The sequence below is a fragment of the Scheffersomyces xylosifermentans genome (genome assembly GCF_036884685.1).
Source record: "Scheffersomyces xylosifermentans strain CBS 12540 chromosome Unknown RJT20scaffold_2, whole genome shotgun sequence".
In the NCBI taxonomy this organism is placed as follows: Eukaryota; Fungi; Ascomycota; class Pichiomycetes; order Serinales; family Debaryomycetaceae; genus Scheffersomyces; species Scheffersomyces xylosifermentans.
The window spans coordinates 1,403,574-1,420,779 of record NW_027042940.1 but is presented as its reverse complement, the minus strand read 5'-3'; the positions used below and the strand labels follow the sequence as shown (position 1 = coordinate 1,420,779).

Here is a 17,206-nt window from a genome sequence, read left to right as displayed (position 1 = left end):
CTTCTAAAGGTGGCTTCTGTAATATCGCTAAATTTCAGATAATCCGTATATGTATTGTATATGTATATTAACTATCGCTTATGAAAGATAACAAAAGTATAATATTTTTTACCAAACAAGGTGGTAATTGAATTTTTAATTAGCATATTGCAATTACTTTTTTAATTATTGTATGACACATATAGATCTACTGAATTACAAAAACCAGAGAAGCAATACAGCAAGAGTTCCACCACTTGCACTTCTCCATGCAGCTCCTGAATCTTCCAGTGAGGATGACCCACTCAGATGGGTCCGAGTTCTACTGGTATGTGTCGTTGGTCTAGTAGTCACCTCTCTTGTACTCGAAGTTTGAGTATTAGTCCTTACGCTACTAGTGGCATTCCTAGGTTGGGCAAAAATTTGTCCTGAATCCTGGAGGTCCTTCTTGTCAACTCGTTTGGCATACAATTCTACGCCATAACAATCACCCAGGAAGCAGACAGAACAATCTTTTATGTCAGTGTAATCATACGTTCCATCGTCGTCGTAAGCGTCATAGTAATACTTCAAGTTATTATTTCCACTAAGTTTCCATTGACCTTGTGGCTGGCCAACAAGTTGCGGATCATAGGTTTCATCAATAATTAAGTAAGTATTATCATCAGCTAAAATGTTTCCTCCATTGTCCAAGTAAAATATCGAAGCGTTTCCTTGGGAATCAATTATTTGGGAATTCCAAATTGAGAAATCAAAATATAACTGATCAGAACTGACACCACGTATTGTAAAGTATGAATTCTGCGACACCCTCTCAATCGAGCTATTCGAGTAGATTCGTGGCTCTGAGTTGGCCTTAGCAAGTGCTTTGTTAGGCTCTGTAGGCTCCAATCTAACCTCAATTCTGTTGGCATTAGAGTCGCAAGACCGTGCAAGCACAAGATGCTCCTTAATGAGACAGAGGACAATGTAATTGTCGAAACCGTTAGACAAATGATTCTGAACTTCCCCGGAATCTTGATAAAATTGCCAAAACTGATCTTCCTTAGGAGAACTTTGAATTGTGTAAAGACTAGAGTCCCGCTCATATACAACGAATGAATCATCTGTTGTTAAACTCCCATTTTGAACCTGGAATAGGGCAGCATTGCCACTTTCACCAGCAACCAAATATCCATCCCAGATAGTTAAATAGCCTCTACTGTACCCATATTCATCAAAAACAACCACGGCAAAATCATCATAGGGATTTAAACAGTGAGTAAGAGCTAAAAGAAATGCTATGAAGAACATTGATGTTAAACATATATAGTTGAAAAATAGTTATCATTGATGGATGGGTAATTAAATTTATTTATATATACTTGGTTTCTTGAAGAGGAGTAGTTATTTCCATTAAGGGTATTGTGATATGTGACCTTGTATGTCTCAATTTCACAACACAGTGCCAAGACATGTCTTCATAAGTTCTGTTTTGCAGTATCACTCTTCGTAAAAATATCTGCCTCTTATTTTCTTAAATAATATCCTTGTATCAATAGATATATTTAGAACAACCATATTTAGAACAACATTTAGCTTTTTGTTAAGGGAATATTATATATATTATACACCTATTAATAGCGAAAATATCTAAACAATTACAGAAAGAATTTACATCTAAAAGGAGGCTTATTGCGGAGCACATCTCAGACTATCAATCACCTTCGCCTTATTTGATCTGTGCAATTTATAATATTTTCCAATGCAATCAGGGACTTTATTTTTCAATATTATAGGTTCTCCGATGACCAAATAAAATCTAAAGAAAGTGCAGAGAAGACAGAGGATTTAGTGTTGGCAGTCCAAATAGTGGCTTGTAAGAAATATCGTCAATATCCTTATCAGAGACAAAGTAGAGAAGACTAGCTTCTTTCTTTATTTCCCCTACCACCCCCCCATTAATTAATCGTTTGGAGTGTAAGATACTTCGATTTTGATTTAAAAGGATCTATTTCAAGTTTGCTGCTTAATCTGAAAAAAAGGAAGTGGATTAGAAAAAGAATATTCGAAATATACGAAACTGATAACTTTTGGAATATTTCAAAGAAAATAGTAAGGCTAATAACCCTATTACGAATCACGACTAATGGAGATGAAAACAAAAGACCAATTAATTAAATTCAGCAGAAAGTCGGAACAGTAAACAGAATAATCCGAACCTCCACAAGTCATGAAGACGATCAACTGCCAAGAATTCTCACTAAATTCTGTTTGAAGTATTGCAGTATAGATGTTATAATAAAAATTTTTTTTGAAGGGGTATATCTTTATTCCTAACTAACTAAACGAATAGCGAGATAAGAGAAAGACAGTGTGATAGTGATCAGTACAGAGAGAAACCCGGGGGTAAAAACTCTCTGCCAAAACCCTTTGAGGCAATTATCTCATCTTAATTGATGAAAAATTAGAGGATATAGGTGATTTAGTATTTGTGGTTGAAAAGGATACCCAGGTGTTGAATTCAGCGTCGGTCAAGCAAATGTCACACTTGGGATGATATCGTATCATTACCGTTTAATTTTGTGTCTTCTATAGTTTTATGTTTTCTATAGTCATCACGCCAGTCGTAACCTCCTGTGACCTTTTCTGCTATAGCTGTGGATATGCTAAAACTGCCTGTAGCAGTACGCATAAAATCGACAAGTAATAATGAAGATAATATCGCATATTCGTTCTTGAAATATCTACTGATAATCTTCTCTAGAATCTTGGTGTACATTATTTGATATAATTAACTTATTCTGAATAGTTTAGGTTACCTGCTTCACGCGTCGCCTATGTGATAATTAATACTTTATATAATTGTATTAGTAAAAGAATGAAAGAAGAAAAATAAGTTTATTTTTTTGAAGGGCGATTCTGAAAATTAGGTATTATACTCGACCCCGGTGAGGATATGAGATCACGTGACATTACACTTTATATTTACTGAAAGATTAGAGAAGGGCAAGCTTCGTTCCTCATGGCCCAATGGTCAAGGCGTCTGGCTACGATTACGTAACCACTTCCGGTTGGAACCAGAAGATTCCAGGTTCGACTCCTGGTGGGGAAGCTTTTTTTTAATGGTGTATCAAGTTACTTTATACCCGATCTGGCTAATTGACTACATTCAGAGGGTTTGTAATTAGTGACAATGGATGACAATGCACCGAAGGTAGAGATTTAAGTACCGAATTAAACAATATTGAGCTGTTCCAGAAGTTAGGGATGTATACGACGAACAATAGACTCTCTTGATGTATTGAGAGCTTTAGCTGCAAATATTTTGTTCTCCAATGATACTGAAGACAATTTGAGAGGATTAATTGTAGGAGTTATTTATTATCAGAAAACGGTGTTTTCTTTTCCGTTCTTGGGAAGTATCCTTGATTGTACCAAGGTCAAACCCGTACCGCAGCATTGTCGTAGAAGACCCGTACCGCAGCATTGCCATAGAATTAACAATACCCCAAGTCATAGACTAATAATTAATAGGGCCCAGAAGGAGGAAAAAAATTCCGTTATGACCTCAGGGGAGTTTTCTCGTTCCCTTGTCAATAAAAGTATTCTGGCTATGTGAATGACGTAGCTCAAGGCACTTACAAATCGATTTTCTTAGACTGCCGCGATTAGTGAGCCGAGAATGTCGTTCCTCACAAATTACATGTAATTATACAGGGAAGAAATACGAGGTCATACTTGAACCAGATCATCAAGCCACATAAGCTCTGTACGATCGATGGTCAGACGCTGAATTACTACTACCAGGCAGAAAGCCGATAAATGCCGCAGGACTGTAAGAGTACCAAGAAGCTATGCAGCAAATTATCAGCTGGGGATCTTGCGATTAGTGCCGGTATGCTCATCTCATCTCCCTCTAATATCTCGCTACGGAGGGAGGATGCTCGGCCCATAATTAGTAGTGGTTCCTAGATCTTTATTCCCCGGAGAGGCCGAAAACGTAATTGCGAGAATTGGCCAGGGAGCAGCAAACCATAATGACGCTGCTCACTAAGCCCTATTCCCAGGAACAAACGAACGGCTCGAATTAACTTAGGATACCAACCAGCCAACTCCACCATATCCACAGCATACACCTGACAGACTGCAAAATCCAAACTCTATGTAGGCTTCAACGGCAACGTCAACATCACATCAGCTTTGATAATAAAGACACCTGACAGAATGACCCCTGTCATGACAATTCAATCTGCATGCCGTATCTCATGAAAACAACGCCCATTGTATCATTGTATCATACTGTCGCAGGGTGAGGGAAAAAAAAGACCTCACAATTCACCCATTTTCCATTTTTCCCTGGGCCCTATCCCCCCCTACGCCTACGCGGAATACTCTCCTTACACGTCTATCCGTTAGTCTCTATAGCCCGTGCGAATGCCCTGTACCGTTGTATTGTGGGAATATCGCTTGGAAGTGTATGTAGTAGTCTCTGTAATCCATTTTACACTGTTGACCCTGTTGACCGTGTTGACCTGCTATTCACCTTGTAGCTATTCACCTTGTACTGACCAGCACAATTCCTTTTAACACTAACAAGACTTAACTAAAAAAGGGATCGCTCGGTACTCTCGCAATAACAAGAAGAAAAATCCAGAGAAAAACCCAATTTGTCCCTGTTCTTCCTTTTCCACGTCCTTCCTTTCTTCCCTGTCATTTCTCAGTCACTGCGACTGCGACTGCGACTGCGACGAGTGTCTCTCTTCCTGTCTCTCTACGACTTTAGTATATTTTAGGCCGGTTTTCCTTCGCTGGCTGTAAAACGGGGTACTGCCACATCTTATACTCCAGAGTAAATTACCATTCGTATTAGCTTTGTCCAGTCGTATCACACAACAAGGACATAGTTAGCTATCCCCAAAATCCCCGAAACGAAGGCAGAACCAGTTTTTGCCCCACGAATCCCCATTCTCATCGTTTCCTTGACTATCCACTAAATCCCCCAAGAGGCGTTAAAAGTCCACCTATATATAGACATCTATAGAGTTCCGCCATGGGTATCAACAACCCCATCCCCAGAAGCTTGAAAAGCGAGTCGAAGTACGTATGATTGTGAAGATGATTTCATGAATCAAAGTGGATCGGAACGAGTATCAATTGCTGGATGTATCACCGAGTCATATCCGTATGGCGGATAGTGAAATTTCAGGTTGGTTGATTCATTGCTAACCTAAAAACACCAGCAATCAATTCCCATCGGATCCAGGAATTGAAGCTCGGATCAGTAATCGTGATGCCATGGATCAAATCACCATCAAAACATCATTACTAACACAGTTTTAGGAAAGCAGCCAAGGTCCTTTCTTCGTTCATAAAACCAAACCAATTGGCGGGCCCAGAAAACATCATTCCTCCTAAGGTTCTTAAGAATGCCAAAGGTCTTGCCATCATTACAGTGCTTAAGGCCGGTTTCCTTTTCTCAGGTAGAGCCGGTTCTGGTGTCATAGTGGCAAGACTTCCAGATGGCTCGTGGTCTCCTCCTTCTGCCATTGTAACTGCTGGTGCCGGTGTCGGAGGCCAAATCGGAGCAGAGTTGACGGACTTCGTCTTCATCTTAAACACAAAAGCTGCTGTTGATTCATTTGCACAGTTTGGTTCAGTTACACTCGGTGGTAACGTTTCCGTGGCCGCTGGTCCATTGGGAAGAAACGCAGAAGCTGCTGGAACTGCTTCATTGAAGAGTGCTTCTGCTGTATTTGCCTATTCTAAGACAAAGGGTTTGTTTGCAGGTGTGTCTTTAGAAGGTTCGGCTATCGTGGAGAGAAGAGAAGCCAACAGGAAGTTTTACGGTAATAACTGTAAAGCAAGAAATATCTTGGCTGGTCAAGTCGAGACTCCACCAGCGTGCCACTCGTTGATGAGAGTATTGGAAAGTAGAGTGTTCAACAGTAGACTTCCATACGAAGACGACGATTTTTACAACGATGACTACTACGATGACATCCCAGACGATTTCTCTGACTCTACATCTGGAGCTTCTCCAAGAAGAGGCAGTGTCCGCAGTGGACGCAGAGGCAGCTCCAGAAGATATTCTGATTCGGATGATGACTATTCAGATGATGATTATGACGACTCCCCTAGAAACTCGAACAGAGACTCTTCAAGAGGTACTTCACACGGAAGTTATACTAATGGTGGTAGCCGCAACAAATCCAACTGGGAAGACGACGTGTATGATTCTGGAAACAGAAGAAGAAATAATAGTGATGTTGACAACCTAGGCTCAAGATTAGGAAATACGAGAATCTCCTCCAATACAGGTCCAATTAGGCCACCGTCGTCATCAAAACCAAATTTCGGTGGAGCCCCCAAGTCCAACACCAACCAGGCAATTGCTTTGTACACATTCAAGGGTGAACAAAATGGAGATTTGCCTTTTAAGAAGGGTGACGTTATTGATATTATCAAGAAGACAGACACAGTGGACGATTGGTGGACAGGAAGAAACAACGGAACTACAGGTATCTTCCCAGCCAACTATGTGGAGTTGATCTGATGCGTTGTGAAGGAAGTAAATATTGGAGAAGCTTGATACACGTATTATAACATTAAACTACATTGATCGACCTACGTATGACATTTATAACTACCAAGTTTCAAATAACTTATTAGTCTATTAAAGCAGAAAATTCTTTAGGCGAATAATTATATGGTGTACGGATTCTAGAGAATTTCGGATTGTTCTACATCACCACATACATTATGTTCTTGTACTATTATTAATACACATTTGTTTGTAATTAGTTGAGATGGCTTCAATAGGGGACAGCTAGTAATCTCATTTTTTCAAGTACATCGAGGTTATTGTCATGAATTTGGTCAACAATCTTTTTTATGTTATCGAATCTACTATATTGAATTTTGATAATATAGTATTTTTTCTCTAATCCAAAGTACTTTATGGAAATAACTTTACCAAAAGTTCTGAGGTAGTGATTGACAAGAGATTTACTGTATTTGATGGGAATACTTCTAATGGTAAGAGTTGTTCTCTTGTGATCTCTGAAAACAATCATTTCCTTTTGCTTTTTGCTTAATTCATTGAACAATTTAATAAACATGTTACGACGAATTAGAATAGGGCGGCTGTTTCTACTGATGCAGAGCATCTCCACGTCAGCAATGGCGAAAGTCTTTCTGCTGTATTGTTCCTTCAAAAAGAGATACTGGACCGTGTCGCTTTTAAATTTGACAAGAATACGATTTGGTGCCATCTTTTGCATTAGAACAGTTTCTTCCTTGAAATCTTCTTCAAAAGTTTTGAGGAAGAAAGGGTAATAACGAATGTAAACAGTTATCAACAAGCATTCCATAGGCAAAGGGAGCTTAGTTTCCTTCAAGAATTCTTTCAAGGTAGTCTTTTCAACTTTGACGTTGATGTTGGAACGATGAAGTAGAAGCATTGGCGCAGAGGCAGGCTTCGAATAATCCTTGATAACAGGAGGCAATTCAGAAGAGAATGCATCGTCCTTTGAAGTGTTTGGCAATTGGAAATTAGTACAAGGGGCGCTAATGGATGATTTACCGCTCAGAGAAGACTGAGATCTAAGTCCTCTGAAGAAACTTCGAATGGACCCAAATGACCTGTTCTTGCTTGACGAGGACTTGTTCGACATGAATGTCGACAGTGACAATGTCCTAAACATAGAAGCAATAAATTTAATGGTATGGAACAGCTCATAAAGCATCATAAACACATAATTAATAGTTGCAAATTTATGTTTGTATCAAGAAAATTGAAGATATTTCGCAGCCTATTACTGAGCGGGTAAGCACAAATGTATAACATATGTATATTAGTATAAACAGAACTGCTCTCCTGACAGCGTTTCATCCTCTTATCCTATTTCTGTATCCTTTATAAACCTGTTCTTCTAAAATATTTTCATGTTCTTAACTATAATTTATGACCATCTAAAGCCGAATTCATGTAGAACGATTACTCAGTGGGAAAGCTCTCGCTTACGAAGTGCTCTATTACCACCTTTCCTTCCTCAAAGTTGGCCTGATCGAATCTATATACCGCTGCTGCATGTGTATGAGTGGTGTTTCTGATGATTACCGGAACCTTCTTCCATCCTAATGTATTCAACTGGGTGATGATATACATTTGATCATCGTTCAAGTTGAGACTAGGCACATTACTATTTTCATCCTGATGACCAATAGTTGCATTATTATTAGACATTACATCATAAGCAGACTCAACAAAGTTCTCTTGTTGATCCTGAATACGGTTGCTGAAAGTCTTAATGAGCGAATATTTATCCGTCCTGTCTTGTGCGTTCAATGTTAATTCATCATCGATAGTTTCTTCACCATGTGTAGTGAGGTCTTCATTGATTGCATCATACAAGTGATATAAGTTATTGGAAGTATCACGAAAGAACGTCTTGACCCGGCTATTTAGTCTGATTCTTTGAATTACAGAATTCAACATGAAGTAGATCCCCCATAGAGGGACGAACACCAATATAGTCCCAAAGAGTTTCAACCAGTTCCAACACTTCCCAAAACCGCTTTGATGGGCTTTCGACTGAGCGTGTTCCTCCTTGGTCACCTTTTCATAGCCCCCAGGCTGATTAATATCTACTACAATTGGTTCATATCCCTTGACGTAATGCAATGATAAGTTCAATGACAGGCGGTTGAATATGGAATTGTAGGGATCTGTGGCACTGATAGAGGCAGTGAACCAACACGTTCTTTTATCATTCAAAACATTAGCGTATAACGTCTTGTACTTGAATCTTGACAAACTTTTGAAAAAGTATGAGTTGGGATCAGACATCCATACCAACAATGGCTTCTTGTGATTAGTGACCTTATCTTTTAGGAACATTTGATTACCTGAGTGAGCCAAGAAATAGGGAACGAAGTTATTGTACATGAAAGCCGAGAGGGTACGGTGCATGGGATTGACCACACCGACATGAGGAGTACAGAAGGTGACAAAGTTGACAGGTTCTATTGCTTTGAAATAACCCTTGGAGTACAAGATCCCGATAGCATATCGAGAGATTAAGCCTCCCAAAGAGTAACCTACAATCGAGAACTTTGTCACTTGGTTATCATTTTGGTTCAATCCGTTTGTCTGTAGCAAGATCTCATCGCTTATTCTTTTCCCATTGATGTCAACTCCATCGTAGGTCAAGAACCCAGCGTGGCTATTGGTTTTATATATGATTATTTCTTCTCCTTCGGGTGCCTTTACTTGCTTAGTAAGCTGAGACTCCATGTACTGTAGATGTGCTGGGTTACCCCAAAGCCTGAAACGTTAGTACGAGCTTCTGTGCAATTTCGTGGCGATTTTCGTTGTCAGAAATATAAACTTGCTTGGTTTTTTACATACCCATGGACTAGAATGACTAGATGATAGTTGACCATATTTGTAACTTGCTTCCAAGGTTCTTATCAATTGGTAAAGGTAATATCTAGTAAAACTATATATCTAAAATTAAGCGACCGTTCACGCCCCTGCCCAACATTTATCAATAAAAGAATCAATTGGTGATAATCACAAAATTATCCCAATACTACAGCAACGGTATCGTACAGACTCATCCGTTTTAGGTAAAGGTGGTATGAGTATACTCTCCTATTCAAATAGAGACATGCGCGTGATAATTTATTTCGTTATATAATAGTATATATAAGGGAAGAGGTTACGAGCTCATTAGAGAGGGACTAAGAAATAGGAGCGAGTAACGGGATGTAACAAGATGATTTTTAAGAATTGTATATCGGAGCGGGCTGAATCCCATCTAGGTAAAAGGTATATGAGTGTATGTATGTATGTATGATACTGAATCCATATTCTCTTACCTGGTACTGATAACAGTTATTGCCCCTCCTTATAACTCCTATCAGATCTCCTTATCGGTTTTATACTGTTGCATGGAGTTACATGAAAGATATGTCTAATTGGGGGATATATCCGATTAAAGCCGAAAACCGTTGCAACATTTTTTTTAAGTGTTAGCAAATGTCTCTATATACGTATGTTGTTCTTCTATTTACAAGTCTATGGTATGTACAATCTGATATGGAGTGGTGTGGAGGATTAGTTTTTTACTGTGATGTGTGTGATAAAGGAAAATAAGGTCCGACATGCCCGCAAATTAGAAATTAGAGTAGCAGTTCAATGTTCTGAACCATTTTTTGTTTCACTTCGAGATAATACAAAGCATTAGTTCAACATTATCAGCTTGATTCAAGACACTTACTGATTAAGATTCCAGATGCAACACTAACATTCAACGAATCCACTATTTCATCATTCTTCCTGCCCTTCTCTATACCAACCAAGAAATCTGACCTAAGTTTCATATGGGTCCTAATGCCTTCCCCTTCACTGCCCATGACCAACAAAACAGGTGTCTTACTCAACACCTCAGGAAGCTCGTCCATGCCTATGTATTTGTTCTTCAAATGCTCCTCTACTCTCTCATGCTTGCTCTTCAATTCCTTAAGTTCTTCGGCAGTAGGCTTGGCACTCGTAGAAATGACGGACCATCCGTTCTTCCTGCTGTTGTCGATAAAACGCAAACTGCTCTCACATTCATATATGTCCATCAAGTCTAATGAACCCACAGATGCTTTGTTTGCTACAGGCCCTAATCGGGCAGTATTGGAAGTTGGAACAACAATGAAATCAACACCAAAGTAGTATGCTGATCTGATTATGCCTCCCATATTCTGAGGATCCGTTATACCATCAAGGAAAAGACCCAATGGGTATTTGGAAGTAGGTTCCTCCTCATCTACTCTTGCCACTCTCTTGACCTTTTCTTGTGTAGTATCATCCAATTCTTCAAAGACTGATACCTTGTATTTATTATCTCTACACTCACCAAGAGAGTGAATGGATTCGAACTCCAAGCTTTTGGTCTCTAAAACAACACCATTGTGAACACCATTATTACATAAGATATTCAAGTCATTCTTAGTGGCTTTTTCGATTACCTTAACACCATATTTGGATTCTGCAATTTTAATCAACTGCTTGTCTGGGCAATTGTGAACATATAACTTATTATAAGATGATCTTTTGTTAGCCTCTAATGCCGATTTTACTGAATGAGTACCGTAGACATATTCATAGAGAGAGTTCTTCTTGTAACTACGAATATCTTCACCGCCCCAGTTATCATTGCTTGATCTCTTCTCTACTCTTTCAGCTCTAGAAGCCTCCTGTTCCTGTCTTTCGTGTTCTTTCCTCATATTTCTCAATCGGCGCTGTCTTGCAACCTTTTCGTCTAATTTCTTTCTTTCCTCTGGACTGATATTACCATACTTTCTCATGAAAAATACGTCTTTAGAGATATTCTGTTCCTCCCATGGTTTCACCTTCTTATCCGAGTACGGTAAGTTCTTCTCGAATGTTTTCACTTGTCTAGGACTCAGATTGTGAGGCTTGAACACTGGCCTAACTCTAAGGGCACCAGAAGAAGCTACAGTCCTCGATCCACTAGAAGAAGGCGACTTCTTCAATGTTTGACTCCATATTGAAAAATTTCTCTTGACAACAAAGTTCAACGACATATTTTGGCCGGGGAAAACTCAGCAGTATATACAAAGTAACCAAATGTTCCAATGTAAGAGCTCATCTTCCACTGTTGCAACACCTTTGTTTAAGAGATGGAAATCTGAAATTTTTTTACTTGAAAAATGCGGCGCTACCATTCTCAATTTTGGGGCCATTTCTTTGCTTTGCTTTGCTTATATGGGGGTACTATGGGTGGAGATGAAGTTTTAGTTTCAAACTTAGTTTCAAGCTGATACTAAGGAAGCTGGGTAAAGAAGTATCTTTCGGTAATAGATAGGAGAGTAGTAGATAAAAAAAAATATCGTTACCTACAACATCTTTCAGTACGTGAATACCTGATCTGTTTCTATTTTTTTATTCCTTAATTAGTCTCTATTGCTTCCACCAGTAGTACACTAACAAAACTTTTCAAGTCTTTGTCAACTTGTTTATATATATACACTATTCTCCAGAAATAAACAATCTATTTCATCTCATGGTCCTCCTGATTAGAACAAAACACCCTTGGTACTTGGAACATCGTTGGTTCCATTACTAGAGGTAGCCTCCTTGATGGCCACGGCCAAGGCCTTGAAAGCACTTTCGGCTCTGTGGTGGTCGTTGAATCCTCTTAAACAGTCAACGTGCAAGGTAATAGCAGCTCCTTGGGCAAAACTCTCCAAAACGTGTGGGATCATTTCACAAGACAAGTCACCGATCTTCTCTCTCTTCAAGCCTAAGTCTATGACAGCGTATGGTCTGTTGGACAAATCGACAACGGCTCTGCTCAAGGCCTCATCCAAAGGAGCAAAACCAGTTCCAAATCTCTTTACACCTCTGACTTGACCCAAAGCCTTGTGGAAAGCCATACCCAAGGTGATGGCTACGTCTTCAGCAGTGTGATGATCGTCGATGTGCAAGTCTCCGATGCACTCAACAATAAGGGACCAGCCCGAGTGCTTTGCAAGGGCATGGAGCATATGGTCTAAGAATCCAATACCTGTCTGGACGTTGACGACCTGATTAGAAGTTGCCTGCGTGGCATGTACTTCCTTTTCTTCAGACTCGTCCTTGGCAGCGAAAATTGACTCTTCCACGGCGATGTTACCACCGTCTAACGAGAGAGCGATCTGGATCTTTGTTTCGTTGGTGATTCTATTGATAGTAGCAGCTCTGACCATGGTGCCTTATGATTTGTATTTCTTTTACTGAATACCTTGTGTATAAAGAAGAAGAGAGAAGTAACGAAATTCTTTATTCCTACCTGGAAAAGCCAAAACCTGTCAAAAACTATATTTCTCCAGGTTCCGCCATTTTTCATTATGATGACTCAAGCAAATTGCAGGAAATTGATAGGAGTAATGAAAGTATGGTATATAGGTTATAGGTTCCGGTACAGGGCAACGGTTTTGGTGAGCTGTTGCAGAGAAGATGAGAGACGTGTGATGTTTCTTTGACGGTGGTGGAATGGGACTATGGAGTATTTTTGGGGTTTCTGCAGGGTTTAGGATCGGAGTAGAATATTCTAGTTAAAAAAATTATGTATGGTTTATATTGTCCAACTTGTGGAAAGTGGAAAGTAGAAAACACGCTATTACTTAGGCTTAGTAGTAGTAATATTTGGCGAGAGCGTATTTGAGAGAGTAATGCGAAGGCTCATGTCATACTTAAGACTATTTAATTTATTAGTACAGTATGTGAGTAAGCAGTAAAAGAAAGCATGCAACCAATAGATATAGAGAGATGTAAGGCAAATAATAACCACATTTTCCAGTCCACATAAAATCTCCATATCCATCTCCATATCCATCTCCATATCCATATCCATATCCATATCCATATCCATATCCATCTCAACGAACATCTCATGACAACAGAACCAACAATAGAACATAGAAGAAAACAACAACCGGATCTTACTTCATATACTTGGATACCTCGCCATTTCTCTTGCCATATATAACATAATACTGTAATATAATACAGTAACATAATACAGTAACATAATACTTTATGATAAGTATGGATGTATGCGAGTTGGCTAATAAAAAAAAAAAACTACAGGAGACACCAAGGCACGTGACTTTATCCAACTTTAAAAGGCAAGATGTCGCATTAAGCCACCATCAGCACACGACATGCGACATGTCTCCAAAACATTATACCAAATGGTTGTAAATATTGCTAATGATTAACTCTCCTCTTTTCTTACCCCATATATTAGTAATACTTAGCATATCATCTTATCAAATTGTATATAATACTAGATACGAGCTGAAAAAATTGGGAATTTTCTTTGCATTTATTAATCTACCCCATCTCCACTGTTAAAGTCCTAGCTCTATCGATAGTTATTCGTAACAAATCACACACCGTATTTTTGCCTTTACCCCAAAATCCTCCCTTTTCACATATATATGACAGTCGATGTACACATACATGGAATACCTACAGAAATGCTTCTACAAGTCCACCAGCTGGAATGAGGACAATATCTTCTCCAACATAACGGCGTCGTCGCTGGCCATTCTCGAATTCCCCATTCCCACGGGAATTAAGTTGGACTCATCTTCGAAGCTGTCGGAGTACCTGGCATCGAGCTTCACTCTTTCGAACTATCACTCGATCAATGGCTCGTTAGCATATTTATATTCTTCAGTGCCGCTCCGAAACACGATGGGAACCCGCGAGATCTCATTACAGGACGCAATTGCAGGATTTCGTATCATCGAACCCAACATAAATGGCATCAGCAGCATCGGTGGACAGGACAACTTTAAGCATATAACAGGAAAGTACGATAAAAGTTCACTACTCTACGGTCGGATGTATTTCCCGGGTTCGGCATTAGAAGCAATGATAATAAAAAGAATCACTTCCCAGACTCAATTACTCATAAAGTGTATTAACAATCCCCATTTAGACAAGAATGGTACAATGATTTTGTATTTGCAGAAGAACACACCCAAATATCTGCGGGAATTTATATACTCAACCAATGAGTCCTTAATTGGATTCAGATGCTTATACAACTTTGGAAATGCCGACAACGCCAACAATATCAATACTGCATTGATACCGAAATTCGACAATTCAGTTATTTCTATAGGAACAGAATTGTGGTATGCCGCTAGAACCATGAGTCCTGGATTATCTACAGCATTCAGATACTCCACAAGGTCTACGTCAACGGGAAAACCTCTCACAATGACTCTTGCGGTGAATCCAATACTTGGACATATATCTTCCACTTATACAGTGAAGACGTCAGTGGCGTCAACTTTCAGTTCCAAATATGATTTCAACTTTTTCTCGTACGCAAGTAACTTGTCCTTGGGATTTGAACTTTACAACTATTCGAAGGAGAACCCACTCCATTCTTTCACCAATAGATCTGTGAATTTATCATCGGAGGAGAATAAATATTTGGAAAAACGGTCGGAGAGAGGAAACACAATTCCAATAAGGTCACATACATCCATAGCACACAAGGATAAGGATAATTTGATAATAAATCCAATTCAAAACTTGGATAACTATTACCATATAAACCCAACACTTTTGCCAGACAAAACGCTATCCAAGCCAACTAGCAGAAAGCTGTCCAAGTCTTCATCATTATCCGCAAAAGAAGCGGCTGAGTTGGAACGTCTTTCAAGCGCTAACTCAGAAAGTGTGACTACAGCGTTCCAAAACCTTGTCAACGAGAGTGATTTTGCCAGTGTAGTAAAGTTTTCCACCAGTCTCAATGACCGAATGGTCAAGATCTTGTGGGAAGGACGTGTGAAGGATTTCTTGGTTAGCACAGGTGTGAAAGTTTCGGTAAATCCGACGACGAATGCTCCGGAGTTCAATAGATTTGGAGTTTCGTTTTCGTACGCATGTTAGGGTAAGTAATACTTTGTATAATATAAAATAGAAGCTAATGACACAACAACAAATTACGGCAAGAGGGGGGCAGAGGTAGTATATTTCTTCGGGATCTCTCAGAGTGACAGCAGATTGACTTAAACATGAAATTAGATCACCCACTTTCAGGTAGCTGCAAAATCGGATATTCTATGATTTTTTGCACCTAATTTTTTACTTGTAGCGACGCTTATACTATGACATTAACTGATGAGTATACAACATACAACACCCACAAAAAATGTACAACAAAAAAGGGGAGAATAAAAAAAATTCAAATGATCCTTCTACCACATCATATACAACACACCACACATTAAAACACAGAGCACCCTTCTCATTACAATATATCATTACCATATATTAACTCTCTTCCAACTACTCATACAACCACTTACCAATATAACCACCATCCGGGTAACACCAGTCTCACCTCTTAGAGGAAGTCCTGCACACACATTTTCCAAATTTTTCAATTCAATTGGACATAAGCAGTTATAGAAATGGTATTATTGTCGGTGTTTAAGTAGCAGTTAAGACTCCATAAGCACATAATGAATAGTCAGGAGCTCTACAGCTTGGTGAAAAATTCCAAAATTGCACAGGTCGCCAGTCCGATACTGAAAAGTATCCGTGGAAAGTCTGCAGTGCCTACACATCAGATCATCTTCACACCTAAGTCGTCTGCTATAAGATCCAACTTCGGTATCAAGACCACCTTGCCAAAGCAGATTGGATACTCGCACATATCGTTCAACGACATCGATAACTATAAAAATATGCCAGATGTCGAGAAAAGCTCGGGAAAACTCTACAATAGACTCAAATTCCAAGAAACGGGTCTTGCTCTCAACAACCATTATACCGATTCCAACCCATTGTTCGCTTCCCACAAGCACAAATCCGACAGCAAGGATAGGGATGAAAGCATCACCAACAGCTTAAACTTGCATGGAAAAGCATCTACTGATGAAATCAGAGCCATTTTAAAGCAAAACCCCAAACTCCATAACAAATTCCTGAAATGGCTCATAGAGAACCACCCACAAGCTCTTGTATCGAGTATACCACAAAGCACCACAGCTGAGTTATTGAAACGTTTCTTGAGCACTGCTCCATCCGTAGTTAAGAAGGAGTTGCAATTAACAGATTTGACCAGAAAGGAGGGAAAGGTCGGTGGTTCTGCCATATCTACTCATATCCAAGGAACCGGTGGTTTCTCATACAACCAGAAGGGAAGACTCACAAACACACCAAATGGTGTTAAATATGGTGTAGTCGCACCTGGGAGACTTGTAGGAAATAAGGAAGCAGCTATCGCAGGTTTCGTAGCCGGTGTCAATGAAAGAACGACTTTGTTACAACACAACTACGCAAAGAATGCTCCAGGTAAGCACTCTAGACAATTCGTAATGCCATTTAAGATTAATGAGGCAGAGATAACTGAAACCGGTTCAGTCAAGTTATATGCTGATGGTATCAAGACGGGAGCTTGGATGCAAAGAAGTGCCAACACTGGTTACTCACCAGATAGATCCAGATATGAGGCTTCTAACCCAAATTTTGCTAGCGCTTCCGAGAGAAACAAGGCAGAAGGTGAAAACTTACAAAGACTCTTGAACTTGATCATTCATTAAAATGGCACGTTGAGAAGTAAAATAATTAATTATTCATAGTACCATAGCTACATAGATCACGAACCCTGTAAATACAAGAACAATTAGCACTATAGTGTAGACTAATTTGATACTT

The 17,206-nt window shown here is 39.3% G+C and overlaps 8 protein-coding genes and 1 non-coding gene across 9 annotated transcripts; 4 read left to right on the top strand and 5 right to left on the bottom strand. All coding sequences in view use genetic code 12, as the record gives it.

Moving 5' to 3' along the window:
• Nucleotides 1-44: 44 nt before the first annotated feature.
• Nucleotides 45-1,288, bottom strand: RJT20DRAFT_125893 (uncharacterized protein). The gene has a single exon (XM_064916618.1). It carries the CDS (start codon nt 1,270-1,272, stop codon nt 196-198), a length of 1,077 nt encoding a protein of 358 aa, XP_064776067.1. The 5' UTR covers nt 1,273-1,288; the 3' UTR covers nt 45-195.
• A 1,689-nt stretch (nt 1,289-2,977) lies between these two features.
• On the top strand, nt 2,978-3,073 carry RJT20DRAFT_t36. The gene has a single exon. It is a non-coding gene; the product is annotated as a tRNA-Arg (tRNA).
• A 1,938-nt stretch (nt 3,074-5,011) lies between these two features.
• RJT20DRAFT_91660 (uncharacterized protein) lies at nt 5,012-6,514 on the top strand (the record flags this gene model as incomplete). Its single annotated transcript, XM_064921387.1, has 2 exons — nt 5,012-5,058; nt 5,302-6,514. The coding sequence occupies 2 exons, from the start codon at nt 5,012-5,014 to the stop codon at nt 6,512-6,514; spliced, it is 1,260 nt and encodes a 419-aa protein (XP_064776066.1).
• A 129-nt stretch (nt 6,515-6,643) lies between these two features.
• RJT20DRAFT_28159 (uncharacterized protein) lies at nt 6,644-7,833 on the bottom strand. Its single transcript, XM_064919514.1, has one exon. The coding sequence runs from the start codon at nt 7,707-7,709 to the stop codon at nt 6,774-6,776; it is 936 nt and encodes a 311-aa protein (XP_064776065.1). The 5' UTR covers nt 7,710-7,833; the 3' UTR covers nt 6,644-6,773.
• A 124-nt stretch (nt 7,834-7,957) lies between these two features.
• On the bottom strand, nt 7,958-9,405 carry RJT20DRAFT_133442 (uncharacterized protein; the record flags this gene model as incomplete). Its single annotated transcript, XM_064918217.1, has 2 exons — nt 7,958-9,287; nt 9,371-9,405. 2 exons carry the CDS (start codon nt 9,403-9,405, stop codon nt 7,958-7,960), a joined length of 1,365 nt encoding a protein of 454 aa, XP_064776064.1.
• Nucleotides 9,406-9,739: 334 nt separating this feature from the next.
• Nucleotides 9,740-11,862, bottom strand: RJT20DRAFT_28168 (uncharacterized protein). The gene has a single exon (XM_064919515.1). The coding sequence runs from the start codon at nt 11,560-11,562 to the stop codon at nt 10,222-10,224; it is 1,341 nt and encodes a 446-aa protein (XP_064776063.1). The 5' UTR covers nt 11,563-11,862; the 3' UTR covers nt 9,740-10,221.
• HIS3 (imidazoleglycerol-phosphate dehydratase) lies at nt 11,628-12,837 on the bottom strand. The gene has a single exon (XM_064916617.1). The coding sequence runs from the start codon at nt 12,724-12,726 to the stop codon at nt 12,055-12,057; it is 672 nt and encodes a 223-aa protein (XP_064776062.1). The 5' UTR covers nt 12,727-12,837; the 3' UTR covers nt 11,628-12,054.
• Nucleotides 12,838-13,689: 852 nt separating this feature from the next.
• MDM10 (Mdm10p) lies at nt 13,690-15,739 on the top strand. Its single transcript, XM_064916616.1, has one exon. It carries the CDS (start codon nt 13,973-13,975, stop codon nt 15,431-15,433), a length of 1,461 nt encoding a protein of 486 aa, XP_064776061.1. The 5' UTR covers nt 13,690-13,972; the 3' UTR covers nt 15,434-15,739.
• Nucleotides 15,740-15,926: 187 nt separating this feature from the next.
• RJT20DRAFT_125884 (mitochondrial 37S ribosomal protein bS1m) lies at nt 15,927-17,204 on the top strand. The gene has a single exon (XM_064916615.1). The coding sequence runs from the start codon at nt 16,009-16,011 to the stop codon at nt 17,089-17,091; it is 1,083 nt and encodes a 360-aa protein (XP_064776060.1). The 5' UTR covers nt 15,927-16,008; the 3' UTR covers nt 17,092-17,204.
• The last annotated feature ends 2 nt before the right edge of the window (nt 17,205-17,206 follow it).